Source organism: Hippoglossus hippoglossus, chromosome 10 (assembly GCF_009819705.1).
Source record: "Hippoglossus hippoglossus isolate fHipHip1 chromosome 10, fHipHip1.pri, whole genome shotgun sequence".
NCBI classification, from domain to species: Eukaryota; Metazoa; Chordata; class Actinopteri; order Pleuronectiformes; family Pleuronectidae; genus Hippoglossus; species Hippoglossus hippoglossus.
Genome location: NC_047160.1, coordinates 12,986,874 through 13,014,678, shown reverse-complemented (window position 1 = coordinate 13,014,678; position 27,805 = coordinate 12,986,874). Strand labels below are relative to the sequence as shown.

Sequence of the window (27,805 nt, the reverse complement as noted above, 5' to 3'; positions counted from 1 at the left end):
TCTGGAGCTCTGTGCTTTTCTCCCACTAAGGATCTGCAGAATAATGGAGTCGCATCACACAGCAGCTCTCAGTGTTTTCAGCACAGCAGACTTCACACTGGAGCTCATTTAACCCCGGGATGTATAAATTACTGTAAAGTTTTCTCTTCTTTTTTTTTTTTTTTAAATTTACAGCACAAGGACTTCTTTCATACGTTTTTCTGCGTCATGTATTTTTATGTCGTCTGACCTTTTCCGTGTTTTTATGTTTATCTGAGGGGGATTAACAGACCCACCATGGTCTCTCCTACATAAATCAACATTTTGTTCCCTATAACTGCAGGCTGCTCTCTGTTTACCTATATGAAGGGATGGGAGGATCTCATTGGGTTTTGCAGAAGAGCTGTGCTCCGTGCACAGATGGGTGTTGTGGAGGTAAAAGCAGCCTCGGATGAAGTGAGCAGCTCAGGTTTTTCTGTTTGCAGGCTGTGCGTCATGGGCTGAGCTCCTGCGATGACTCTTTTCCACCGAAAGCTGTTTTGAATTATCCGAGCATGGACGACGGAGACGGATAAAGACTTATCGGACAGACAGAGTTAAAATATCTTCACCTTTACGCGAGGAAACTGCGCGCGCACCGGCACGGAGGCGCACCGGAGCTTTGGAGCGCACCAGACTGGAGCGTCAGACAGATTTCCAGTCTCTCAATCCGAGGTGGAGTTTGGTTGTTGAGTTGAGGTTTATAGATAGATCTTCAAGTAGTGGTTTTACAAAGACATTTCCCTTTAGATTTATTCAGTTAAATGAGTCTAAATAATACATGACCATGCGTCTTTGTGCGCCTGGAGTTAAAATAGACGGTCCCGTTGATGTGGTTTTAGTTGCTTTGACCGGGACACGCTGTTAGAGTTGGATATTTGGCTTCGGGTTCATTGGTTTAACCCTCAGGTTTAAATGTTAAATCATTTTACGCACACTTCTCTTCGTGTTTGGCTTTGAGGCTCCGCTCAGTTTTACCCCACCAGAGACCCCCGTCTCCTCCATCCTCCCACCGGACCATGTGGCTCCCCCGCCTCGCTCTGCTGCTGCTGCTCCGGTTCTCCGGTGTGTCGCCGGTGGACGGACTCAACACGTGTCAGACCATCAACCTGGACGCGCAGAAGTCGCGGCGCATCGAGGCCGTGCGCGGACAGATCCTCAGCAAGCTCCGCATCCGCAGCCCGCCGGACGACGACGAGCAGCCGCCGCCGCGCCCGGTGCCGCCGGAGGTCATGCTGCTGTACAACAGCACGCGGGAGCTGCTCAAGGAGCGTGCGCGCCTGGCCGAGTCCACGTGCGAGCGCGAGAGCAGCGAGGAGGATTATTACGCCAAAGAGGTTCAGAGGATCGACATGATACCTCCACATGTTACTGGCACAAGTGAGTCCCTGTGTGAGCTGTGTGTGTGTGTGTGTGTTTGTGTGTGGGGGGTGTGTGGCCAGGGGCCTCCAGGGCACGAAATGAACCTGGTAACCTGTAGAAATGATCCAAATGAAATGATAAAGTAATGGTTCACAACCTTTAAAATGAAACCACTGCATGGTTTCCCTTCGTTTTGAAGGGTATGAGGAGGGGAAAGTCTCCACTTGGTCACAAGCAAATGTTGGAGGAATGTTGCTGAAGACTCTTCATCGTTTTGTTCGTCACTAACCCTCTTTCTCACCATTTGAATCTTCTTGTGACCCCTCAGACACACGATGGGACCTCATTGGTGTCATGAGCCCCATGCTGGAAACCAATGACATTATTATAGTAGTGATCCCTTTTTATTTTAGTGAATAACATCTCAATAATAAAGTGAGGTGAATTAGTCATAGACTTCACCTCCATCAGTTGTGTTCAAAGTGTTCAGCGGTGACAGATTGTACTTAATTAAATAAGTCTGTAGATATTTACAGTATTTGTTTCAACCTGTGTTCAAAATCTCCCTCATATAACGAGTATGCAAAGAAACTGATTTGTTAAAAAAAAAATCTAACTTGGTCGATTCCTGACAGTTACTATAAATCCACAATATTTAGCATTTAAACGCAGCTTATTTTGTTACCTGGCTTAAATATGTTCTAATTTGATTGTAAGTAACTATATGGACATTTTATTAATGAATTTCGTGTCCCCAGGCGTTGCAGTTGTTGACACTTATATGAATGAAATATGTACAACTACACTAAAGTGTGTTATAAACATGCATGTATGTGATGTTTATTTGCTGCTAATGAATGCTCAATAGGGAAACTGAAAAAGTCAAACTAGTGGTGTAAAAACTATATATATTTCATTTTAAAAATGGTAATTCTAAAATAAAGTACCAGTATTTTAGAAGTTTATATAATCACAGTATTTTCATATACAATATATCAACAGAAACAGTGGTTTCCCCCCCCCGTCCTTCAACAGTTCAACCTCTAAATTCAGTACATAAATACATGACGGCTGATGTTTCTTACAGTAAAACCCATGTATGCAACAGTTGCCCATCTATTAAACATAAGACCAGACACATTTCCTCACGAGGGTTAAACATATCATTTAGTTTGGAGACGCTCATCAGCAGCAATTATGTCTGAGACAATGCATCAGTCCCACAGCTCTGTTTTAACCAACAGCTCCAATACGATAGTGTCTTAGAATTTGCGAGATGTTGTTGGAGCTTTAGTCATCCATGTGTGCTCTTTTTCCCCCGTACAGACACAGTGCAGCCGGATGCACCGAACCCCCACCATAGAGTCGTCCACTTCGACGTCAGTGGAGTCGACCTGACCAACAGCACCCTGGTTATGGCCGAGTTCAGGATCTTCAGAGCTCCCAACCCGCAGGCCCGGGCCTCAGAGCAGAGACTGGAGATCTATCAGGTAAAGAGCAGTGTGACGTCATAGAGCACGGCCATGAGGCACCAGCAGGAATATCAGTAAGCGAGAGAGAGACACATTTTTTACATCCAAATAAACCCCTTTTTTTCTAATGGAGCAGACACTAAATCACTCAGAGGAATCAAGTGTAAAAAACAAAGTGACAAGTGTATACTGTATAGGAATATGTATGTATAAGTATGTATGTATCAAACCACTGAGAAATCTTTCCCACTTCTTTCTTCTCTAACGTTCATGTGCCTGATACCATTTAAAATGGTCTTTTTGATTTTCGCCTTCAAGCCAACAAGACTATTACGATAATAAATCTTTGTCAGTGAAGCTGAATTTACATGTTGGCTTCAAGGAGATATTTGAAACCTCTCAGAGAAAAATGTTGCCCCCAGAAAAACAAGTCACATAATTGAGATGTCTGATAAACGTTCTGCAGGTTATTATGGGTTTTTATAATGACACAATGTTTTGATCTATGCCTTTCATGTGTTCTATAACATCTATGGAGGATAAACTCACTGTGCCCTGAATCACAGTGGAAACTTTAAAAGCTCCTGTCAGGAGGAAGAGAAACTGTTCTGTACATCAGCTCCGTCACTGTCTCCTGTGTTTTCTGTGTCAGCTGCTGAAGCCAGATGAGGACAGCACCTCCACTGAACGTTACATCGACTCCCGCACCGTTCAGCCCAGGGCGAAGGGATCCTGGATGTCTGTGGACGTCACAGAGACCATTAAGGACTGGTTGTCAGACACAGGTCAGCCTCAGCACCAGGCATCTGTTTCCCACAACGATCCATAGAAGCTATGGTTGTATATTTCACCATCGTGTCTATTCTTCTTCTTGCTTCAGAGAACAATCTTGGCCTGAAGCTGGGCGTCCACTGTCCCTGCTGCACCTTCGTCCCGTCCACCAACAACATCGTTCCCAACAAGAGTGAGGAGCTGGAGGCCCTGTTCGCAGGTTTGTTGCAGGCTAACATACATATGTATATTTTTTATTTCTGTGTAATGCCAATGCATTTGGTCCATCTCTTGTTTGGATTACAAGACTGGTACAATGGTCAATGGTCTGCATTTATATAGTGTTATCTAGTGTTAATGACCACTCCAAGCACTTTACAGTACAGTTGTTGCATTCACCCTTTCACACACACACATTCATACATGTATGTGCAGCCCTTTCTCTATCACACTTCAACCACACACTAGTGGCACACACAGTCTTGGTTTTTTGCCCAAGGACACTTTGGCACGCAGAATCAGGGAGAGTGGGCTCAAACCACTGACCCTCCGGTTAGTGGACGACCCGCTCTACCTCCTGACCCACAGCAGAACCTAAATATAAAAAAGATACGCATCCTCCTCCAGTATTATACATACAAAATATTTGGGAATAAGAAAAGAAAAAGAGAAGACACGTCATGTTTGCAAAATCTTGGTTTACTATACCAATAGAATATTGTATGTATAATAGATGATTAGAGTGGTTTTCTGTGCCTCAGACTACCCCACAGCGACAATAAATCTTAAAATGCACTTGTATTTGTAGCTTGAGGGAAGATTTTCACACCACTCTAACCAGGAGAGCGAGTTAACTGGGTTTCTTTGAGAAGCTGTTTCACATCAGGGGGAAGACTTGAGATTTGAGTCTTTCCTGTCTGAAGAGGTTGTTTGTCTCCAGATCTCTGGTCAACAAAGATCAGACGTTAAACTGACCACGACACAAAAACAAATCAATAAACATGACAGGCAGTGAGCCAAAAGTCTGATGAAGTACAGTATCGATCAGACAGAAGTTAAACCACAGTTCAACAGTTTCATCCATAGGCGCCATGATGATGAGAAATGTGTCTTTAACAGCTTCGGTTGTGAATGGCTTTGTTGGGGCATTAAAAGCACTTGTTGAAGATTTATCTGCACAGTAATAACCCTGCAGGTCACAGAATGTGAAGGTTAAGTGCACACTCCTCTGGAAGACACCTCGAGGGATTCTGAGTCACTCGCAGACAAGGAATCATACAGAAACTGCTCTTTTACTCACGGTGACACTACTGAATACCAGACTGTCTGCCTTACTTCATTTAGGCCCCAAATTATGGCACTTTCCTCTCTTCACTCAGCTGAGCCAAGTCAGGGTTTTTTTAACACTTGGAAGAAAAATAATTTTTTTGATAAAGTGACACAAGCAAGAGCTTGTTTTGAGCTCAGAGAAACCATGAAACCAGGTACAAGCAGTCAGACCATCGCTCAAATGTTATTTGGAGGAGAATGTGTGAGTTTTTGGGGTATAACTGCATATGGACTGCTTCTTTTTTCTGGCATTCAAATTATGCAAACCACAGTAATTCAAAAATACAAACCATGGTATTAATGCAGTGGCTCCCGATCAAACAGCATTGTCACAGGTTGCATGAATCAGTTGAACTAATGATTGATGTTGTCTGAGAACGTTTCATGTGAATAGTTTTTGTAATCCTGCTGGGAAACAATTATCCATTACTTCACGATAAAGATGAGAGAAGTATCTGACAAATAAACGTTATTGTGTAGCACAGTCACTGTTTTTCCTTATTTCTCTTGTTCAGTATTGTGTGACTCCTCAGGGTTTATTCATTGGATCTGTTTGTATTATAAATATCAATCTGGAGTGGAAATCGTCACAAAATCTATCAAATATCTGGAAGTAATGACACATTATCTCTGAGATGTGATGGACTGGTAGTGTTAAAGTAGCATATCATCGAAATATTGATGTAAAGTACCTGGAAATTCTACTTCAGTACATTACTTGAATAAATGTGATCTGCAACTCTCCACCACTGGGCCCGCTTTCCGCAGGTGTTGATGACGAGCAGCTTCGTCAGTTCAGAAAACCCGGTCAGGTCAAAGGTCAGGCGGATTTCAGCTCCAAGACGCCGCACCTCATCCTCACCCTGCTGCCCAGCGACAGAGTCGACAACCCGACCAAGAAGAGCCGCAAGAAGAGGGCGGCCGCCACAGAGACCACAACCTGCACCCGGTAGGCCGCTATGCAGCCGCATGTGTGTGGTTATGACTGACAGCACTGACACTGTTTCCAAGATTCGTAGTTACATAATTCTGAGATCTAGTTGTTGTGGGCGGTGGATTTCAGTTTTTTTCCTGAGACTATTGTGTGGCAGCAGTAACAATGCCGACCCTGTGTTTAGACTGCAGGCCAGCAGGCATACAGTGTTTTATTTAGACTACCTCACGCTGCAGGGGAAAACTCTGGCAACACTGCACCCTCATTACCTTGTGTTGGCTGCTTCTTCAATGGTGACCCACGGTCATTTTCCCATGACCCAACTTTGGGCCATTGCCCCAGACGTTGAAGAGCAGGATGGGAGCTGAAATGTGTTTGTGTGTCTGTCTGTGTGTTTCTCAGTGGCTCAGACCAGGGCTGCTGCTTGCGCTCGCTCTACATCGACTTCAGGCGTGACCTCAACTGGAAGTGGATCCATGAGCCCAAAGGTTACAAAGCGAACTTCTGTGCCGGAAACTGTCCTTACCTCTGGAGTGCCAACAACCACTACAACATGGTGAGTGGGCATTTATATCTAATCATAACCTGAACATTTATTTTTCTTAGAGTCTGAAACATGTCTGTCGTAACCAGTATCAAAACAAGTTCATGGCACTTAATGCCTAATTAGTCATTTGCTTTATTTATTTTTTAAATCAGGTTGATGCACTTATTTTATAAATTTTCTTCTGGTTCATTTTACATTTTGTTTTCTTTTATTAAATGGAGAAAAGTGCTATGAGGAAAAAAAATATTTTAAAAGCAGTAGTTTGACACTTATTTTGTTGTTGAAGATTGATACCACTGTCATACTTCAGTATGAATTAAGGGTCAGGGAATGATTAGCTTAGCTTAGCATACAGCCTGGCAGCAGGGGGAAACAGTCAGCCTGGCATCTCTAAATATACTAATTAACACATTAATCATGATTAGATCATGTTTGTCTTCCTGTGTCTGCCCGAGAAATAGCTTCAGTAAACAGCGCTCCATGATACCACAACCTGTTTTTGTTGGATTGGAACAAACAAGGCTTTTCCTTTAAAAAACTAGTCCTTTAAAATGAAGTAGAGAAAAAAGTTTTAGTGTCAAAACTCTTATTCAGACCATATCCAGCCCTGTACTTTATGACTGGGTTCAGGCACAATATGTTCTTATGTTTGGTTTGGTTTAAGAACAGCATTTAATTTAGTTTCTGCTCGCAACCGAGAAACACAACATCACAAAAATATATGAATGAACGAAACTAACAAGCAAAAACTAACAATTTGGATGGGCACAGTGACAGAGACACAATCAAACGTTACAAACAGAAATCTTCCGTCTGATCAGTCACAAACAGACGCTCCAGTTCAAACAAAAACAACTTCTGCAATGTCAGAATAATCGACGTAGCTCCTCAAGCTCTGTGGTGAAAATACTGCGGTTTGGACCAAACTGAAATCCAGGCTGTAATGTACAGAATCCTAAACTGTGGCATCTTAAACATTTGCCCTAAAATGAGCTTCATGGGGATTGTTTGTCGTAACCCCATGGTTAACCCTGCCATCGTAAGTGGGCTGTCACCTCGCAGGCGCCTGCAGCAGAACATATAGGGTTATGCAACATGGCCTTTTGTCTTGTAGCTTATGGGCCTGTAATCACTTCTGGTTTATTCATATTTATTTGACACTTCAGTTTGCTGCAGAAAGGCCACTGTGACTTTTACTGACTTTGATGTTAACGTACATGTTAAAGTATGTGAAGCATAAATATGGAAACAGACTGTCATACAGGGGCCAGTGGGTATAACACCACTGGTTTACCTTGATTTGGGTTTTAGTATTTTTATCATTTTTATACAAAACGTTTGGAGGAAACATTCCTGGTGTTTTTCATGGAGAGTTCAACTCAGGACTGTGTTTGTGTGGTTTGATCAAATACAGAGCCATTTTAGGAGGCAGGTTTATTTACAAGTTAAATAACAAGATCAACAGCAGCTCTCACATCTGTAAAGTGAATATGAGGCTGAACCACCAGCAGCTGGTTAGCCTGGCTTAGCACGAAAACACAAGCACATGTAAAACTGACACAGGACAACCCTCCACCAAGGCCCAATCTAATTGAAGAAAGATATCCCAGAAACATGCATTATTTTACCATTAAGATCCATGAATTATTCTCTGAGAAAACAGTAAAATTGTTTTTTTTTAAAAGCCCTATCTCACAATCTTAAAGAGAGTGATAAGACAATTCCTGGATTTACCTCCTGATTTAGATTTGCACCAAAATTGAATGTGTTCCTCCCTGACCCATAACACATCCCTTCACTAAGTTTCGCACTCTGTCCCCTGCTCAGATCCTGCCCCTGTACAACAAGCTGAACCCTGAGGCCTCCGCCTCGCCCTGCTGCGTCCCTCAGGACCTGGAGCCGCTCACCATCATGTACTTCATCGGCCGCACACCTCGTGTTGAGCAACTCTCCAACATGGTCGTCAAGTCCTGCAAGTGCCGCTGAGGGAGGAGAGCTCAGAGATGGAGGTCGGGGGGGGGGGGGGGGGGGGGGCAGACAGGAGAGGAATGATTACTGGACAAAAAAAAAAAAAAACAACAAACCGCTTCGCTCGGGGGGAAATAACAGACGAGGACAGACGGATGGATCCTGTGTTCATTAATCTAGTTTGATCGACTTTAGCAGACTTTTTCCAGATATCAGGATTCTTTTTCTCCAATTCTTTTCAGGCTTGAGAACGTATCAGATCATTATACTTCATTTTCTGGAACTTTCCATCTGATATAGGACACTGTAAATAGGACACATAGCTCTATTAAACCTGTATTTGGACATCAAAAACAGGCTGTTGTGTGATTTGGCCACAGTTGCTGCTGCATAAGAAGGATTCTCTTTATCAGGATTTTGATTCCACCTCGGTTGTAATGCTGCGGCCATGGGCAGCCAGACATGTGCTTGTTTGCTTTAGGTTTCAAGGTGTCGATTGGGAGGAGGCGTCGTGGAAAGGTTTTGCAGACGGAGATCTTTAGGCGAGGGAGGCAGGCAGCAGATAGAAAAGAGAGAGAGGAGCTGTGTCCAGGCAGAGGCCCTGCCAGCCCTCTGCGGTCCCGGGCTGAAATCTGCCCGGCGTAAACAGGATGTGAAAGGGTTCCAGACACCGAGCCGACCACTCACGGAACGCTACATTTAAATGCTCCCCTCATCTCCTCTGTCTCTCACTCCCTCTCTCTCTCTCGCTGCTGCTCGAGGTTCTGGGATTTGTGGTGGGAGGAGAGACAGAGAAAAGAGAGGCTTTGAAAATGAGACGTGGGATGATAGGGCTGCATTTGGAATGGCTACAAGTTTGGAAGGTGGTGTTTTGCAGCCTTAGCAAATTTGTAACTGTTTGGGTCAGGCTCAAAAATTCTGTAATCACACACTCTGCTTATTTTCTGAATGTATGTTTATTATCTTATTGTAAAAAGCTGTTGACTCATAGCTGTTCTTATGCTATGATTATATTCTGTCATACCTATGTTTATCAGTCTCACTGATACACACACACAAACACACACACACACACACCCACACACACCCACACACACCCAAGTATCCACATTGACCACTTTTGATAGAATGTCTAAATGCTGAAAATAAAAAACATCCCCAGGGCTCATTTTAAATATAGGCCCTCTGGTATGCAAGTGGTTTGTGTGCGCGTCTGTACAGTATGTGTGTGTCTGTATGTGTGTGAGTGTGTGTAAGTGTGCGCATGAGTGTGGCTGGTGAGGTCATGCGTGATAGTACAGAAAATATCGTGTTGTGTGTGAAAAACATCTGTATATATAGTATATCTTTGTGAGGACCATTTTGAGCATAGACCTTACAGAGTGAGGACATTTTGGGTGGTCCCCACTTTTCAAAGAGCTGTTTGAGGGATATGACTTGGTTAGAACTGATATGACTTAGTCAGGGTTAGGCATTTAGTTGCAAAGGTTACTGTAGGGGGCTAGGGAATGCATTATGTCAATGAGTGTCCTCACTAAGATAGAAGACAAATAAAAGCTTTAAATTTGGGTTAAGATTCAGGGTTAGGGTTAGGGTAAGGCAAGTAGTAACGCTTAGGTTAGAGTAAGTCAGAGCAAGTAAATAAGAAACACAACTCTCTCTGTGTGTGTGTGTGTGGGGGGGGGGGGGGGTGGGGGGGGGGGGGCAATTTTGGTTCTATACTATCATTGTGACGACATTTTCAGGTTGTGAGGACATTTTGGCAGTTACCTCACAAATTAAATTGGCTTTTTGAAGCCTAAGACTTGGTTTTAGGGTTAGAATTAGGTTTAGGTTAGGGTTAGGGCTAGGCATTTAGTTGTGATGATTAGGGTTAGGGTAAGGGGCTAGGGAATGCTTTATGTCAATGAGTGTCCTCACAACTATAGAGACGCACATGTGTGTGTGTGTGTGTGTGTGTGTGTGTGTGGACAGTGAAGTTTGAGCTGAAAAGGAAGCAACCCAGTCTGACCAATACGTGGTCGCCAAAACGGCGTCTAGTCGTGGATGTATTAACAGACTCTGTGGTTTTCATGCAATTAGTCAAATGATTGCACAGCCACATGAAATACTGGCTTCTGATTGGCTGGCAAGTGCTTGTTAAAATAACACTATAACTGGACGTCTCAAACATCTAAATAACCACTAAGTTAAATACTCAAGGTGCGTTTAAGGGTTAGGTAACATATTTTCTCATTTACCTCTAATAACATAATGATGGTTTGTTTCCTATTCAGTGGAGGTAAATGGGATTTACCTTTAATGAATTTTCCTTTTTCATACATTCTTGTAACAGTTTCAATTAAAAGTGTTATAGTTAGATATTCAAATCATGTTTCTGCAGAGACTCCTGGAATTTCTCAGTGATGTTAACACAACAAACAAAATGACATTCACCCCTTTTGCCTGTGAAAATCTGGGCATATAAAAACCCAAACTGTTTTGCCAGACCGACCACTGAGGGTGAAGAAACACAAAGTGGAGTTTTTATATTCTGGATCAACCGGGCCCTTAAATGGTCCGTCACCATAGCAACAGTGCTTCTGCAGTTGTATAGTTGGCAGTAAAGTCTCACTGGTGAAACTCACAACACTATGAAGCAGCTGAGGATTTAAACAGCAGCTTTTATTCGTCTGTGGTATGTGTCATGGTCGTGGTTTAGACGTGATAATGCTCTTGAGTCTTGTGTACAACTAATTAGTCAACAGGAAGCAGCAGTGGTGCACATTAAAAGTTTATTTACTCCAATAATGTGTGAAAATTACAAAGAGTATTTTCATTTTATGCCACTTTAAACTTTTACTACAACAATGATTGTCCTTTATACCGCTCTACATTTCCTCTAACAGCTGTAGTTACTGGTTATTTTAAGGAAGATTTTAAATACAAAACACACTGAGGTATGAGCTCAAAATACGATGCATTTTAAACTATCAAACTGTATTTGAATCATTATATAATTCCGTGATGCGGATTAAATCATTAAATCTTATTATTGTGGAATTATTACTGTTCATTTCTTATTAAGAGTTTGTAAGATTGAATTTGAACTTCTTTTTAACATTATTTTTATCAAACACAAAAATAACACAAACAATGCCAACAACATACAATGGCCACAAGAACTGACCATTTAGCTTCACTCCATGATATATAAATCAATAATAATGATAATATATATTCTAAGTAAATATATATACAAATGGGAAAATTTCGACAGTACGCCCATATCTTTACCTCGATCAGCTACACTATTAAAACAGGTAACCGGCTTTAATTCAAATCTTAAAACCACGTTGGCCACAGATGAAACTAATGTATTGCACTTTTAAGTACATTTACCTGTTAGTACCTTTGTACTGTTACTTCTCTAGGATTCAGTATTTCTACTTTCTTGTATTCGTATAGGCTACTTTTACTTGAATAAAGGATCTGAATATTTCATTTACCTCTGAGGATAGGTCGTGGTCATTGTTTCAACAGGTCCCATCTCTGCCTTGTGCATTAAATAATAAAACCAGGAGACACACACACTTACCTCCGTTCATTTCAGAGTCTAACTAACGACTTCTTTGGCCAATTCAGTCACTTAAAACAATAATTAGAATGAAAATATAAAAAGGACTTCAATTATACGGTTGTGGACCACAAATAAAAAACAGTTCACCTCCATTGTGTTAAATATTATACATGGATATGTAAAATAAATGTAAATTAAACCAAACTACCAATGTTTTGCCCCTACAGGTGTTTGTTTTTCTTCATTAATTTTGGTGAACTGAACCTTTAATATCTTTAATATCTGACTTCAGTCGTTGCTAAAGATACGTCTGTCTGAACTGAGGAGAGACAGGTTTTTATATCCGAGCGGCTTCTGCTGTTAAAATAGCTTAAAGAGATACAAACTGTTCTCCAGCCATTCCTGTAAAAATTGTTTTTTCTAAGCCACAGTGAGAATGCTGTGTGTGTGTGTGTGTGTGTGTGTGTGTGTGTGTGTGTGTGTGTGTGTGTGTGTGTGTGTGTGTGTGTGAGAGTGCATGTGTGCGTGCGCGTGTTTGTGTCAGAGTGCTAGTGCATGAGCTGTGGTGAGGCTCCCTCCCCCCTGAGTAAACTTGCCCCAGCATCTGTTAGTCTTTTCCACTTAACTACCCCTTGCTATATCCAACCTGTACTTATCCCACAGCACAGCGCCCTGCTCTGTCTCACACTGGGTCCCACTGTCCTTGGGAGGGGAGTCTGCTGTGGATGTCGACCCCCGCTCACTCATTCACACACATACACACACACACACACACACACACACACACACAGATCCGGCTTGTATGGCCATAGAAAAATACATTATGATTTATGACTCTTGTTCCTGACACACGCCCCTCACTCGCCAACATGTAAAATAGAGCCTTTGATTAAGGTTGTAAAAAAACAATTCTCTCCCACATGCACCTCCTGGTCCGTCTGAATCAGCCAGATTGAATTCATTCCTCGGTTGTTTTGAAAGTTACATTGAAATTCTGCTCTCGGGGCAACAAAACACCAGGAACCAGCAGCATCTCCTTTTTACTTCTTCTCTACCAGTAAACAGGAGATACTGATCTGGGCCCACAGCCTTATTGAATCATATCCTCCAGGCAGTTCATCTGCAGAGCAGAACGGTGTTTGAGGCCCTGCTGAGACCAAACCCACAGAGCCCTGGCTGTTCCGTTGTTAAACAGATGAGGGCGACATCCTGCGATTCCTTTCCTGTCATTGATTCATGTTTTTGGATTCAAGGTAAAAAGCTGCATTTGTTCAATAACTTAAGTTATCAAATACATTTTGTGGAGAACAATATTTATATCTAGTGAAGAAGTAGAGGGATAAAATTGCATGAAAAGAAAATACTTATAACTTACATTTAACCACTGGGATTTACTTTTAGGAAAATGTATTATGATTATTTAAATGTTTAGATGAAGGGTTCAGGTAAAACTAACAGTGTCCTCTATCGGAGATATAAGTTTAGAGTTTAATGCCACATATTCAGTCTGAGACTGATGAAAACTTGAGTCACCAGTGAGACGCAATTTAAACATCCTGACTCCCCACTTTCTTTTTTATTGCATATAAAGAAAAACAGAGCAAGAGGAAAAACCTCCTTCACAGGTCAGGAGTCAGACTCATAATGAAGATGATGGTCAGCAGTGTATGTGAATATCTTTCTCCTTCCAGCCCACTGTCAACAAATTACAAAATATGTGGGAGCCTGAATGTGTGTGTGGATACAGTGTGTTACTTATTTTGGCTCTGGCAGACGACGCGCTGCCACAAGAGCCTGGTGTCGTAGCTCCTGGTCCTGAGTAAGCAGGAAGTGATCCCACATCCACAGAGAGACGAGTTCATTCAGGACTTTCAGGGTTCAGGTCATTTCACATCCACTGCTCCTCCAGGGGACAGAGGACAACACACTTATTCTGCAACTCCGTATGCCACAGAGTTTCTGTTGGTTTAAACAAGTTAAAATTAAAACTTTTTAAGACCATAATGGATGAAATTTAAGATCTATCTAAGTACAACAGATATGAAGGAATAGTCCCAGAATGACTGACGCTTCTCCATATTGCAGATAAGGTGAAGTATTCCAGCGGAGAATAACTCAAACTACAGGCAGAGACAGTAGGTATCCAGAGTTGTTGTTTTATTACATTGTGCAAATAAAAAAAAGTGTGCTGTATCATTGAGAAAGAACAACACACAGACATAACAAACTATGTACACCTTCCAAACAATATTCTAAAGCATGATGGAAGTAGCGTTAAATGAACATTAACACAACTAAGACCTGCCTAATAAGAATTAAGAACTACGTAGTATTTCAACAACGTATTTAAAATTCTAATTATTAAATTTGACTCTTTTTTTACTTTTTAAGACCCTGCAGAAACCGTCGTAGTAGCATAGTAAACTAAATGTTACTCTTGCACAGGATAGTTGAAAATAAATCTTTATATATATATACTAAAAAAGATATGTCAATTGAAGAGAGAGCAAAATGTCTCTCTACTTTTTTGGTTTTCCAAGAAGTTTCTAGAATCTTTATTTATATTTATAATATAAACTATTTTGAGTGTTCAGAATTTTGTCTCTTTTCCAGCATGAACACACTCAGATACAGTTTAGAAATAGTAAGTAGTATATTCACACTTTTTCAACTTTAAGTTTTTGTTTACATTCACTGTAAGTCTTTGTGTGCATCCCTGAAGTCCAACAAACCATCCTCGTAAAAAATTTGACAGCTTTTATATTCTTAAGTCTTTGAAACCCGCACTGTTTACAATCAGTTTACGAGCCTGACATGTGCGATGAGCTGTGACCATTTGATCAGACGAACAGTGTAAAGCCATTGGCTGGAGGTGTGATGTGTCATCAACGTGCACTGGAACGAGTAAGAAGTAAAAAAAAAATAAGAAAATAAAGCTCCATTCTGTCACAATAATGTAAAAAAATCATAAAGGCATCTGCACAGACAAGTCATGTTAGTGTCAAATAACAGTGTGTGTTAATAGAGAACTGATCATCAATAATCACTTTAATGTGTCGCTGGAGGAGAATACGAGGCAGCTCACAGAGTTCAGCCGACGACCAATAGCACTTCAAGTTGACGGGCACTCGATGGCACAGTTGGTAACCACCACAACATTAGAAATAACTTTGCTCGAGTATCTCTCTGACCACTTCTATCTGAGGCGAACACACAAAGATGCTTATCATGGTGTAAAGCAGCACAAACTTCGGAACACAAAGCGGTGGACACCAACTGAACATTCAAAAACATTCAAGAGTCATTTCATGAACCAGCAGATTAAATAACGTTTAAGAGAAGTTGTTGGTCGTCCATTTTGTCCTTCAAACTTTTGGACAGTTTTAACATTGAAGGCTTTAATGGGTCACGACTTGTTTGACGGCGTCGCACAGACGACAGACGCTGGTTTGAGCGTGAACACTGACGTACGGTTGTTGTGGTTCACTTCCTCCACCCACCACAGGGTTTTACCACAGGAATCTTTTTAATTTGAAGTGGAAAGACACCCATGAAGAACTTGACGCACTGTGTCTTGTGATTATCTTCGTTAGTAGATGGTGTCCTAAACAGCAGTCGCATTCTTATTTTTTATATTTCGTAACGTCATTTTTGATGTTAGTGGAAGTGGCCTCCACCTCAGCCGTAAAACCCTGCACTGAATTTAAGGCTGTTAGTCAGTCGTCAAATGTTAGCCTCACAAATCCACCTTAAATCTTCACTTAGTGAAGAATCTGTCTGAGCAGCATCGACTGAGCTCAGTGGCTGGAAGTCAGATCAACTTAGAGGATAATTATGTGTAATGATGTCTGGATCATGATGTGACTCATTGCCTCCTGAAACCTCGAGAATTCCCGGCCAACTATTTACGGCAGGTGTGGTCGATTTTAAAGTCAAATAAAATTCCCTCATTCGAAAAGGCCTATTTGTCTTTTTAGATTGTTTTTGGAGGAAAAACCTGGAGTTTCTCTGTGGAGGAAAACAGCCATAAATCATCTATTGTGGAGATTTCTGTCCTGAGCAAATATCTATTGAACTTTGTCACATCACAAAGTAACAAAGCAAAGTTCATGGGCTGACTTTGCGAGGTCAAACATAAATAGCAGGGGTTAGCTGCTGACTTGTGAAGTGAGATGTGGATATGGTTTGCATGTTGCGCGAGTGTCAGGTTTGTTGTTTTGGGGTGTTTATGTGTTGTCATGTCATGTTGTGGCTGTGGTGGTCGTCAGAGTGCAGGGGCGGAATCTGTCTGCTGCTTCGATGAGGGCAGGTCTGACAGAGAAGAGTCTGGGGGTGGTGTAGGGGGATTTGATGGTGGCTGCATGTCACTGTTGGGCTTCCTCACCTGCAGGGGGCTCCACTTGTGTGGCAGCTGCCTCCTCATGCTCCTCCTCTTGGGCTTTCGCGGTCGTTTCTTCCTTGCCTCGCTCGCCCCCGGCTGGGTGCGGTCGCTCAGCGTGTCTGAGGACTCATCGATGTATGCTAGGTTCTCCCCGAAAAAATCCAGTAGCTGGCAACTGGCCGAGGAGGCCGTGTTGAGGGGAGGGGAGGGAAGGATAATTTGTGGCGGAGAATGAGGTAAAAAGGGGGGAGGAGGGGAGGAGCGTGGGCGAAAGGCTGGGGTATGTGATTGTTTGTAGGTACTGTTTGCTACAGATCCACATTTCTTTGCTGGAAGCAGTTTGTATTTCTCTTGTACTGCGTCCATGTCTGTGGCTCTCGCTCCTCCCTTCTCCATGGTGCTGATGGTGCAGCAGGGCTGGAACTGGTGGAGCGCCAGGAAGGACGAGGAGAACGAGGAGCCGTCTGATCTGGAGTCATACGGAGACTCCGATCCAGACAGAGATTCTCCCTGCATGGCTGCAGCTGCCGCGTTCAGCTTCGAGGTGGAGTGGGCCATCGGGACGGAAAACGAGCGGGCCAGCAGGTGAGGAAACGACCTTCGCTCCACGTGCAGACCCACAGTGGGCTCGACCCTCAGCCCAGGCCCTGCTCTTGGGACTGTTCCCCCTCCAACAGCACTGACCCGTGGCCTGGACTTCGCCACCACCGCCCTCTCGATAGACGAGTGGGCCTCCAACCGGCTCATGGAACTGGAGAGGCCGCCCCAGCGGTTCGGCAGGTATCCATTCTGAGATCCCGCTTGAGCCCAGTATCCCAGAGTGCCCTCGGCTCCCCGACGCATGCGACGGCGCTCACTGCGTTTCCAGCGCCGGCGCTGCAGGAGGAAGGGGTCGTTGAACTCCAGAGGGTTTGGGATGCGGAAGTCCATGGACATGTTCTGGATGTTCTGGGTCCAGTCTGTGGCATGGGCTCTCAACTCCTCCATCTGAGTGAGGGAGAGACACGTGATCAGCAGAATAAAAAAAAATAAGTGCAACTCTTCCTCTATTAGTAGATATTCCTGCACCATAAATCTCTTACCTCAGCGCGAGTCCTCTTCGACAGCACCCTCAACCAGTTGCCGATCATGGTGAGGATGGAGGCAAAGTAGGCGAGACCAAAAACTATCCACAACCACACCAGAGGCTTGAAGAACAAGCCATCCTCACGACCACCACCTGGACACAGAGACGGTGGGATTGAATGTGGTGTGCTGTTTATAACATCTCCTGAGTCAGTCTCTGCTATCAAAGCCAGAATCCGCTTGCTATTCTGTCAGTACCTGGTACATAGTCTCCGAAGCCGACAGTGGTGAGAGTGATGACGACAAAGTAGAGAGACTCCAGAAAGGACCAGTCCTCCACTCTCTGAAACACGACCGTCGGCACGGCGAGGAAGATCAGACAACCAATCAGGATGGAGAGAACTGCCGAGATCACGCGCACGGTGGTCGGCCTGACCATTCGTTTCTATGGTAGAGAAAGAAAATGGAAAATACAAGAGGCAGAGTGAATAATGATTAATTGAGGCTGTCGTGATAGTCACAAGTTTCAAAATGATGACAAGGTAAAGAACTGGATTAAATGAAACAACTAAATCATTAGATTTAAAAGTTGACAACTCCAGTTTAAGAGGGAATTAGATGACAGACTTTTATTTCTGATGACCAGAAATAAAAGCTGAGACAGCGATAAAAGAACAAAGGTGCAAAGCTGTGATTCAGACGCGTATAAATCCAAATGGGATTTGGTGTTCGGGGCAGGACAGACCAATCTCACCAGAAAGAGGGTTTCAATCTTGGCCACAGCTCTCCGCAGCACGGTGCCCATGTGATCGCTCACTCCAGCCAGCAGGATGCCAAACATGGGGATGCCCACCAGGGCGTAGCACACGCAGAACAGCTGGCCGTACCACGTCCGAGGAGACAGGTTCCCAAAGCCTGTAACAAAAACAACAACACTGACCTTTAGCTAATTATATAAGTAAATATCTATCTCTTTTGGACACACAGGAGGGGTCGGGTTGGGGTCTTGAATTCCTTCAAATATGAGGGTCCAGTTCATTAGATGCCTATTATTAAAGATCCATCCATCCAGTATCTATTTATCATTTGAGGGTCGCAGGGAGCTGGAGCCAATCCCAGCTGACATTGTGTGAGAGGCGGGAGGACAGGTTGCCAGAGGATCAGCAGAGCCAGCATACAGAGACAAACTATGATCATATTCAATTTAGAGTCTAATTATCCTAACCCCAACCTGCATGTGTTTGGACTGTGGGAGGAAGCTGGAATACCAGAGAAAACCCACACACACCTGTGGAGAACAGAAAGACCCCGTCTGAACCAGGATTTGAACTGGGAACCTTCTAACTGTGAGGAGACAGTGCTAACCACTGCATTAAAGAGACGGAAATAAGAAATAGTACATTACTACTTTATTCATTTTGAGAGTTTTTTGCTGCTTTGACATGTTGGTGTTATTAAATCTCCAATCAGCAGTTTGTCAGAACACATGTACACTTCGTCAGCATTATTCATATGGTCCTGAGTTACTGAAACTGTCGACAAACCAAAGCCTCATTCACAAAACACAAAAAGAAGCTCTTGGAAGAATCAGGACAAACTAAATGTCAGAGACGAATAAGAGGCAGAGCAGAGGACTCCTGAGTCACTGTGACCTACTCACAGTCTGTAATGTGTCTCATCAGATCGGCAATTTTGATGATTTAAATCATAATAAATTTGCAAAAGCAAACAAGTGCAAAATAAACAAAAGCCTTTTTTAGATATAAGTAAAATTGATAAATATCACGTCAGCTCATCTACAATGTGAAACACTGGAGATGATGATATGTACGACTCTGCACCACTGTGGAAAAATACTGTTTGCAGCACTGATGACATTTCCCAGCGGCATGCCGTTAAATCGTCACAAACTGAAATAAATAAATTTTCCATCGCTTGTAGAAAATGAGACTGAAGAAAAGATCCTTTGTGAACGTGGCCCCAGGGCCCAGATGAGACCCCGTCAGTGTTAGGGATCGTATCATCGTTAGAGATTTACAGATATGAAAAAAAACAGAGTATTTAGTGATTTGTTTGTAGCAGTTTTAGCTTCACGCTGTGACGTGAACGCAGCTTTGTCTTTTAACTGATCTGCTGAATATTACAGAAGCTCACTGTGGAAAATTGTTTTCCTGTTAATCATTTCCACAGCATATCAGGTATGTAATCTTTACAACAGAGGTGAGGCATTTTATAGTTGAAGGATCATCAAAAGTTTCTCCTGAGGGGAGGCACCATCATCACCACCTACCTATGGTGGTGATGATGGTGCCACAGAAGAAGAAGGCGGAGGGTCCGTCCCAGCGGCTGGTGAAGTTGTCGGACAGTCTGCTCACATCCAGACCTGCGTCCACTGCAGACACCACTCCCTGCAGGGGAGGGATGGAAGCTAATTAGTTCAAAGTAATATGTCACTTTAATATAATATATAATTTAATATTTAACATTTTTAACTGTTTCATATTGTTAACCTTCTATTTTTCAGTTTTAACTTGTAAAGCACCTTGAAACTGTTTTGAAGGTGCTATATTAAAATAGTTTTAATATACTATTATTGTACTAGTTAGATGTCTTTGTTAGTGTGCCTTTAAATGGACATGCATCTTGTGTCTTGTCCATTTTTAATCAAAAAGAGTAACGTTTGTATTCATTAAATAATGAATTATGTGACGAGTTGATACCTTCACCAGCTTGTGGAAGTCCAGCTCGGTCACACAGGAGTTATTATCCAGGAAGGTTTGCTTGGTTCTCAGCAGGTCGTCGTATGACGAGCTCTCCTTGGGGGCCTCCAGGGTGCGGAAAACCAGCGCTCCCATCCCCAGGTACAGCATGACCCCAGTCAGCAGGGCCAAGAGGGTGGTGTACCGCATTTTCTCCCCGCCGGCCCCCCCGGCCCTCCAGGGTTAGAGGTCAGAGCTCAGATGCCAGGATCTGGTCGGGCTCTCAGTCAGGATACAGTGGGGCACAGCTGGCCATAAACAGGAAGTTCCTTTACTGTGTGTGTGAGCATAGAAACATGTAAACAGGTAACAAGAGTTCCTGGAAGGCTGACAGATATTAACAACCTTTATTTATAAATCTGTGCGTCAGTGTTTGACGGGGATTATGCAAATAAACAGTAACTTAGAGGAAAAGTGAAAAGTTAAGAGCTACTTTGGTGTAAAATAACATCAAAATAACATCATTTGAACTGTACAATCTGGTCAGAGAATACAGTGTGAATTAGTTTGAGAGCCACATCATCAAAGAATAGGTTCAGATAATCATGTTGTAATTTGTAATAGTGTAATTTTCATTGTAAGGACTATGAAAAAATTATAAGCTGCTGCAATTTTTATTCCTGTCCATAGTATTTGCAAAGAGGAATCTTTTATAATGTGATTCAATAGTTAGTAAGGGACTTTATTGGGAATGATCTGTCTTCACATAGCATTAAAAACAGTAACAATACAAGAAGATAATTGATAATACAGGGTGATGTAGCCCAGGTTCTTTAAACATGGTTTCAAATGCAGAAAGAAAACACAGGACAGTATCTACAGTCCTCTTTTGGTACAGTTTAGACAAAGCTGAGTTTATCTAATCAAGTGGTTAACCATGAACATGTATCAGTCACGTCTTGTGAATGAATTCTGCACAGAACAAGGACTGTGGCTTTTCTCCCCCCGACTCTTAACCTGTTACCAGACTGTTCCACGTCAGTGCACAGGCCTCAACATAATGTAGCAAAGATAATCAGGTTACTATTCTCTAAACCTTTTGATGACAGTTTGTAAATTCTATAAAAAAAAAGTCAGGATGAGAATCAGAGATACTGAACCAAAAGTTACAGAAGCACAAACATAGTAAAATAATACATTTTCTTGCCTCAATGGGAATGTAAAGCCTGTAGTTGTGTCTTTTATGAAGAAAATACTGTGTCATGACCACAAATCTGAACCAATTCTATGTCAGCAGTTACTATGGTGATATGAGGATCCTTAAATACATTGTACAGATAGAATCAGGAGACGTGGAGCTTTTGAGTGATGTATAATCTGTCGAGTACAGACCACAACCCACCTATAGTAGAGCTACCAAGGCCAAAGTGTCCCACAGGTGTAATGGTGTGTTTCAAAAGGGCTAAAGCTGAAGTTAGGCTTTTCAAATTAGACAGATAATATACTTGTAGCCACTTGTGACTGTTTTTACAGGCTGAGTAGAACTGATAAAGTCTAAACTGAACTGAGCGGTCCTTAAAGCCACCAGGTAAACAAATACAGTTACAGCAGTTTGTTTTCCTCTGCGTCACTCTGAAGTCGTGTAAGATGCTGTTAAAGTTGAGCTCTGCGATCAAACCCGAACAAAAGGTGCAGTGTGTTGAAAAGAGGGTCCAGTGTGATCACAGCCAAATGCAGCTTTTATATTATATTATTGAAAGGGACTATTCTTCACATTGAAATGTTTTCTGGGGTTTCTTTTATGCCCGCTTTTGTAGAGATAAAGAACGTTTTATAAGTGAGCAGACGATAAAGACAGTACCTTCAGCCGCTCATCCCATGTTAAAGCTCCACTAATCAGGTGACGGAGAAATCCTTGACTTTTTCTTTCCTCTGCTTTTTCTCTGGTTCGCTCGCGTCCTCTGTGTTCAGGAGTTGGATCGGTCCATTTCTTTCTTCTCTTATGAAAACAAGATGAAATGAAAGTAAAAACATAGACGACTTGATTTAGTGTACATGCACGTTGGCACAGTTGCGCTTCCCTCTCTGTTTTAATAGGTTATGAGCAGAATTGTTGAGTGTTCACGTTCACAAATGAGCGTTCCCGTAGTTGGGACTTCGTCATAATAACCAGGGAGGGACTGACACACACCAGGCCGCCCTGCCAGCCGCCTCACAAACGATTAGACTCTGCCAGAAGTCCAAACATACATCTTGACATTAATCGAAAACATGTTTATCCCTTATCTTCATTTGGCTTCTAATAATTTCTTTGAACCGTGTTTACCTTTGAGACACACACACACACACAGATGAAACATACAGACACACACACACACACACAGATGAAACATACAGACACACACACACACACACAGATGAAACATACAGACAGACAGACAGACAGACATAGAGGAAACACACAGACAGACAGACAGACAGACATAGAGGAAACACACAGACAGACACACACACAGACAAACAGACAGACATAGAGGAAACACACAGACAGACACATACACAGATGAAATACACAGACAGACACACACACACAGACAGACAGACACAGATGAAACACACAGACAGACACACACACACAGACAGACAGACACACACAGATGAAACACACGGACAGGCACACAGGCAGAGAGACAGCCACACACAAACAAACAGACACAAGGACAGACACACACACATAGGCAGAGAGATAGACAGACACACACAGACAGAGAAACACACAAAGACACACGCATACACTGACATAGGCAGACACACACACAGACACATATACAAACAGACAGACACAAACACACACAGAAGGACACACAGAGATGACACTTACAAACAAACAGACACACACACAGGGATACAGATAGACACACACACACACAGAGTTGGACACACAGAGATGACACATACAGAAACACATACACACAGGGATACAGATGCACACACAGACACACACATATACAGACACACACACACAGAGTTGGACACACACAGACAGACAGAAACACATACACACAGGGATACAGATGCATACACACACACACACAGGCTTCTCTTTCTGCTCGTCTCCACATGACAATGTTCTGAGATTTCCCAGAGTCCCACCAACTGTTAGCATTCTGCGCTAATGGACCGCTGGCTCCTCTTTGTGAAGACAGTCTCTCTGCACTGTCAGATATTATTAGTTATCACTGTCTAAACCTAAGCTGGCATATTTTGATATTTTGCTAAGATATTGAGCGAGGGGCTTAGAGAGAGCAGGGCTGTGATCTTATCTGAAGTTAAACAGAGGGGCAGGTGGGGGGGGCCATAAATCATGAGGTGATCTGTTTGAAAAGAAGCACAAGGCTGGAAGAAGATGTTCATGAGCTATTCTTAGCTTTTACATTTAAGGCAGGTGTGTGGTAGAAATCGGACCAAACTGAGCAACGACAGGAACTAAAAAAAACGACAACAGCTGCAAACATCAGACATTTGTAACTAGTCTCTCCCTCAGGTTGTGTTCGTGTTCCCGGTGACGTCAGGCTCCGTTTTAACAGCTGAAAAACTAAACTGTAAACCCCTGTCCAATCAGAAATCTGAAACTGATGATGTATTTCAGAAATCTACTAAATAATGATGAAATACTTCTTGTCACAGTGATGCAAAAGTTAAATACAGTTGAATAAAGGGTTTATGGAAGATCTATATCTATGATTGATGTTGTCAGTAACTCATACACAGATCTGCTTATCCCAAAGCTGAAATAGGTCTATCTGCATGTCTGATACTGTGGTTCATAAGAGGTGTGACAGGGAGCTAGACCACTCTGACCTCAAACATAAGTCACATCATTATGCAAGATAATATGCAACATGCAAACAAAAGGAGTGTGTAACATAATTGTTTAAGAGGTACACATACAATAACTAACAACAGCGAATAATAACAGAGATTTATGGCCATTCCAATAGTTTGTATTAAGGGGAGGGATCACTACTTCAGTTTATATATAAATATATCTCAATCTTTAGTATTATTATATCAACACATATTGCTGTGGATCAATGAGGAAACAAAGGGTTAGAGACTCAAATCACTGGATTTTAGTGACTGATGTGTTCCTGCTCTACGTCAGTTAACAGCAAGAGGCCTGTTTATGAACGTGACTCTGCCACAGCATGAGAATCAAACACCTTTGTCCCAGCCCTTCATCTGTGCCCACAAGCTGACAAAACCTCCAGAGATGAATGAGCCGGTCTGCAGATGAGGATGAAGTAATTTAGAAGTTTACAGCGCTGAGGGAAAATAAAGCCCCATAAGATGTAATTACCCCCCAAATCATTTGGCTCTATTTCTCATTGAGCCAACACTGACGTCAGAGCGAGATCACAGGTTCACAACTCTGCTTCTCCGGTTTAGCACACTGGGAAAGACTGACGCAAAAAAAAAAATGATGGGATGGTTTTTGACTACAGAAGTAGCCAAGAAAACGATAAACTGGCTAAGAAAAATAACCTCTGAACAATAAATTACTATCAAATGCAAAAGCTGCACACACAGGAAGACAGTTGCATGAAACTTTTCTGTAGTTGAGATAACTTTTATGGGCAGGAATGTTAGAGCAGCGGACTGATCGTCTGATTTTAAATCAGTCTGACAGTATTTCCTATACTTGGTCAACTTTAATCAAAAATGAGAAAGGAGCACACATGCAGACTGAATATAAAACTAAGCATCATGCATCATTTAAAAAAAATTTACATATGAAGAGAGAAATCAGTCTCTGATATTATACTTCATATGAAAAAAAAAATGTTCATGTCTTACCTTCAGTTTGGAGAAGTGTTGCTATCGCCTCATGCAGCATGTGCTGTTCTCTCACCATTCACCGAGGAACTGTGTGTGTGTGTGTGCATGTGTGTGTGTTGTGAAAGTGCATGTGTGTTTTCTCCTTGGAAGGTGTTTCCCCATTCTTGTGACCCTACATCACTCTGACAGAGGAGAGCAGATTGGAGGAGGAGGAGGGGGAGAAGAAAGGGACGAGGCGTGAGTGCATGTGAAGTCCATCGCCGCACAGCGAGTGTGATTTACTGCCTTCAGCGCAGAGGAAGAGCAGAGGGCCCAGAGTTTCCTGAGCTGGACGTGGGGGGGCTCGGCTCTCTAAATCCTTCGCCTTTCCAACCCGTGTCTTTTTGGGAAGTAAAAAGAGACACTTGTTTCTTCAAAGTCAAAGTTATGCTCCAAACAATTTTTCTTGCGCTTGAGGAGGAATTGCAACATGAAATAAAACAGGCTCTGAAAGTTGGAGAGCCCAACTCGTCCATTCACCCTCTAATTCTCTGCTGCTTGAAATCTTTCAGTAGCTTCTCAACAATGTGTGCATGACCAAGAGGCACAAAGACAGGACTTTGGTAATTGAGGAAATACTTATGTGATTTTACCAAGATATTCCACTTAAACCCTTTGAGGCTCTCCTCATTGAACCAAGGAACTCATTTAGGCTTAATTGAACGCCAGCAGTAAAAAACTAAAAAAAATCCTCACACACACCGACAGCGGACCAAACAGCGCTACCATGACAACGAGGAACACAGCCCGACTTCACATACTCAAAGGCGCTGACGGATAAAGGAATCTAACAGAGGGACAACGGACACATTAAATTCAAGCCTTTTATTCTAGTCAAAAACACAACACAGATACATTCACATCAAAGTGTCCAAAACAAGGCAACAAGATACACAGTGAACCTCCCTGCTCAGCCCCCCCTCACCGCACTGCAGATCTCAGCGATATGAAGGCAGCTGGAAGGGAGGGAGTGTGTGTATGTTTGTGTGTGTGTGATTGGTGACAACATGGCAGATGAACAGCGACGGTACTGAATCGTAACCGTCCAATGTTGTGAGTTAACAAGACAAGACCAGGAAGTGACAACTCCCCCTTAACATAAAATATAAACATAAAAAAAAACTAGATCAATCCACACTTTTAACACTAACGTGTCAACAAACCTTCAGCCTAAATTATTTCAAGTAACACTGAAAGACAGCACAGCAGGGTTTTAAAGGATAGGTTCACACTTACTATTTAAAACAACACCCACATGCTTATCTGTAAATTGAAAGAATAAACAGTTGTGTTGATAGTTCATCTGTCCATATTGGCTGCAGGACAACCTTTATTAAATCAGCGTCAGTGTTATTAAAGGGGGACAAAGTCACAGGTCCTATTTCTGAAGCTGGTACACGCCTTCAAGAGTCTGAGTTATACACAAATCAAGCATCTATATTCCAGCGTTGTCTTTGTAGTAAGAAATTCCCTCATTCAGATACAGTCCCTCCACTACACCTCGAGTAAACACTGCCCAGTAGAATCTTGAGGAGCAGATTTTGTTCTGTAAAGAATATTTGTGGAGGATGTCCACATGCTTTGATTAAAGGTTTGGTCACGCAAAGATTGGAAAACAGAAAAAATATAAAATTGTTTCTACATTTCATTGGAGTCCCTGCAATTGGTGGATCGTCTCACAGTGGAGAAGTAAATAAGATAAAAATGTACCTGTGCCAATCTTTGGAGTCATGTTTAACTTTGTGCTGCAAATTCACACCAATGTCCAATAGCAAGCTATCTTGACAGGGCTGACCAATGAGAGGACAATGAGCCAGAGTCCAAAATGAAGGACGTCATTGTTTATTCAACTTCCTCTGTCAGTATAAAGACTGCTCCGGAAAGAGCAGCAGTTCACAGGTAGTTAATGGGACAAATGTGTCTTTGGCACAAACTGTGTGAAGCTACTGTCCCGACAATTAAGGACAAAATGGTTTTCAATGATGAAGTCAAAAAGTCAAAAGAACAGTAGCAGAAAAAAATCAATTCATTATGTGGGAGCTGTTGAGACTGACTGGCAGTAACCATTTCCAAATAGCCCTCCCAGTATTGTCACCCAACTTCCAGTCCAAATAATTTCATACAGATGAACTATCATTGCTTTGACAAAGCTCCTTAATCAGACGATTGAAGTTTTCTGCTTAACTTTAGTTTGTATTTCTATAGAGAATGCAGACTGCTGATTTTCTCCTCCATCTTTCACATGAAGGCTACTTTAAAAAAGGATCTTTGCAGCCAGGAGCAGGCAGAAAGTAGACCTATGATTTACAATGTACCTATGAGCATGTGAGTATAACTTTAAGAATAGAACCTGTAATAATGTGAACCTGTCCTTTCACTAACAAGTGAAACCTTGGAAGCGAAGCAAAGTGGTGATTATCCTCTGGTATGAGGCATAATGAAACTGTACATGAATCAAAGTCATTTACAAAATCTACACTATACATACATGTGGGCTACTGGTGTCTATGATGCAGTAACAAATGTGCAATCCATCAAATTAGTCAAATAAATAATCTCTGATAAATCAGAAGAAACCAGCTGAAGTAAACACATGTTTAGATTTTGGTCAGTTCATCACACAGTTACTGACTAATGAGTCCTCATTAGAAGGAGAAGCAAAGCAGCAGAGGGAGGAGAGAGAGAGAGCACAGGGTGCATCTCCATACATGGAGCGGAAACCACTGCACTGAGTCATAGACATGTGCTCGGCCCTCTCTCTCTCTCTCTCTCCCACACACACACACACACACACACACACACACACACACACACACACACAC

The 27,805-nt window shown here is 42.4% G+C and overlaps 2 protein-coding genes across 3 annotated transcripts; one reads left to right on the top strand and one right to left on the bottom strand.

Moving 5' to 3' along the window:
* Positions 1-8,755, top strand: tgfb5 (transforming growth factor, beta 5). The gene is made up of 7 exons (XM_034598641.1): positions 1-1,398; positions 2,707-2,870; positions 3,505-3,637; positions 3,733-3,843; positions 5,721-5,901; positions 6,289-6,442; positions 8,261-8,755. Exons 1-7 carry the CDS (start codon positions 1,038-1,040, stop codon positions 8,417-8,419), a joined length of 1,263 nt encoding a protein of 420 aa, XP_034454532.1. The 5' UTR covers positions 1-1,037; the 3' UTR covers positions 8,420-8,755.
* A 4,809-nt stretch (positions 8,756-13,564) lies between these two features.
* On the bottom strand, positions 13,565-27,749 carry kcnk4a (potassium channel, subfamily K, member 4a). 2 transcript variants are annotated; one of them, XM_034598639.1, is made up of 10 exons: positions 26,495-27,749; positions 24,963-26,299; positions 21,967-22,104; positions 20,127-20,439; positions 19,697-19,814; positions 18,161-18,321; positions 17,665-17,851; positions 17,424-17,560; positions 16,204-17,328; positions 13,566-15,702 (listed from the first exon to the last, which is right to left on the bottom strand). In XM_034598639.1, exons 4-9 carry the CDS (start codon positions 20,313-20,315, stop codon positions 16,225-16,227), a joined length of 1,896 nt encoding a protein of 631 aa, XP_034454530.1. In that variant the 5' UTR covers positions 20,316-20,439; positions 21,967-22,104; positions 24,963-26,299; positions 26,495-27,749; the 3' UTR covers positions 13,566-15,702; positions 16,204-16,224. The 2 variants fall into 2 exon arrangements, with proteins under 2 accessions (XP_034454529.1, XP_034454530.1); XM_034598638.1 differs by having other exon boundaries at positions 13,565-17,328.
* Positions 27,750-27,805: the final 56 nt, after the last annotated feature.

Coding starts and splice junctions, on each gene's coding strand:
- tgfb5 (XM_034598641.1), top strand. CDS start 1,038: ATGTGGCTCCCCCGCCTCGCTCTGCTGCTGCTGCTCCGGTTCTCCGGT. Junction 3,638..3,732: donor GGACTGGTTGTCAGACACAG/GTCAGCCTCAGC, acceptor TTCTTGCTTCAG/AGAACAATCTTGGCCTGAAG. Junction 6,443..8,260: donor CCAACAACCACTACAACATG/GTGAGTGGGCAT, acceptor TCCCCTGCTCAG/ATCCTGCCCCTGTACAACAA.
- kcnk4a (XM_034598638.1), bottom strand. CDS start 20,315: ATGCGGTACACCACCCTCTTGGCCCTGCTGACTGGGGTCATGCTGTAC. Junction 18,322..19,696: donor CACCATCATCACCACCATAG/GTAGGTGGTGAT, acceptor TTTTTGTTACAG/GCTTTGGGAACCTGTCTCCT. Junction 17,852..18,160: donor AGATTGAAACCCTCTTTCTG/GTGAGATTGGTC, acceptor TCTCTACCATAG/AAACGAATGGTCAGGCCGAC.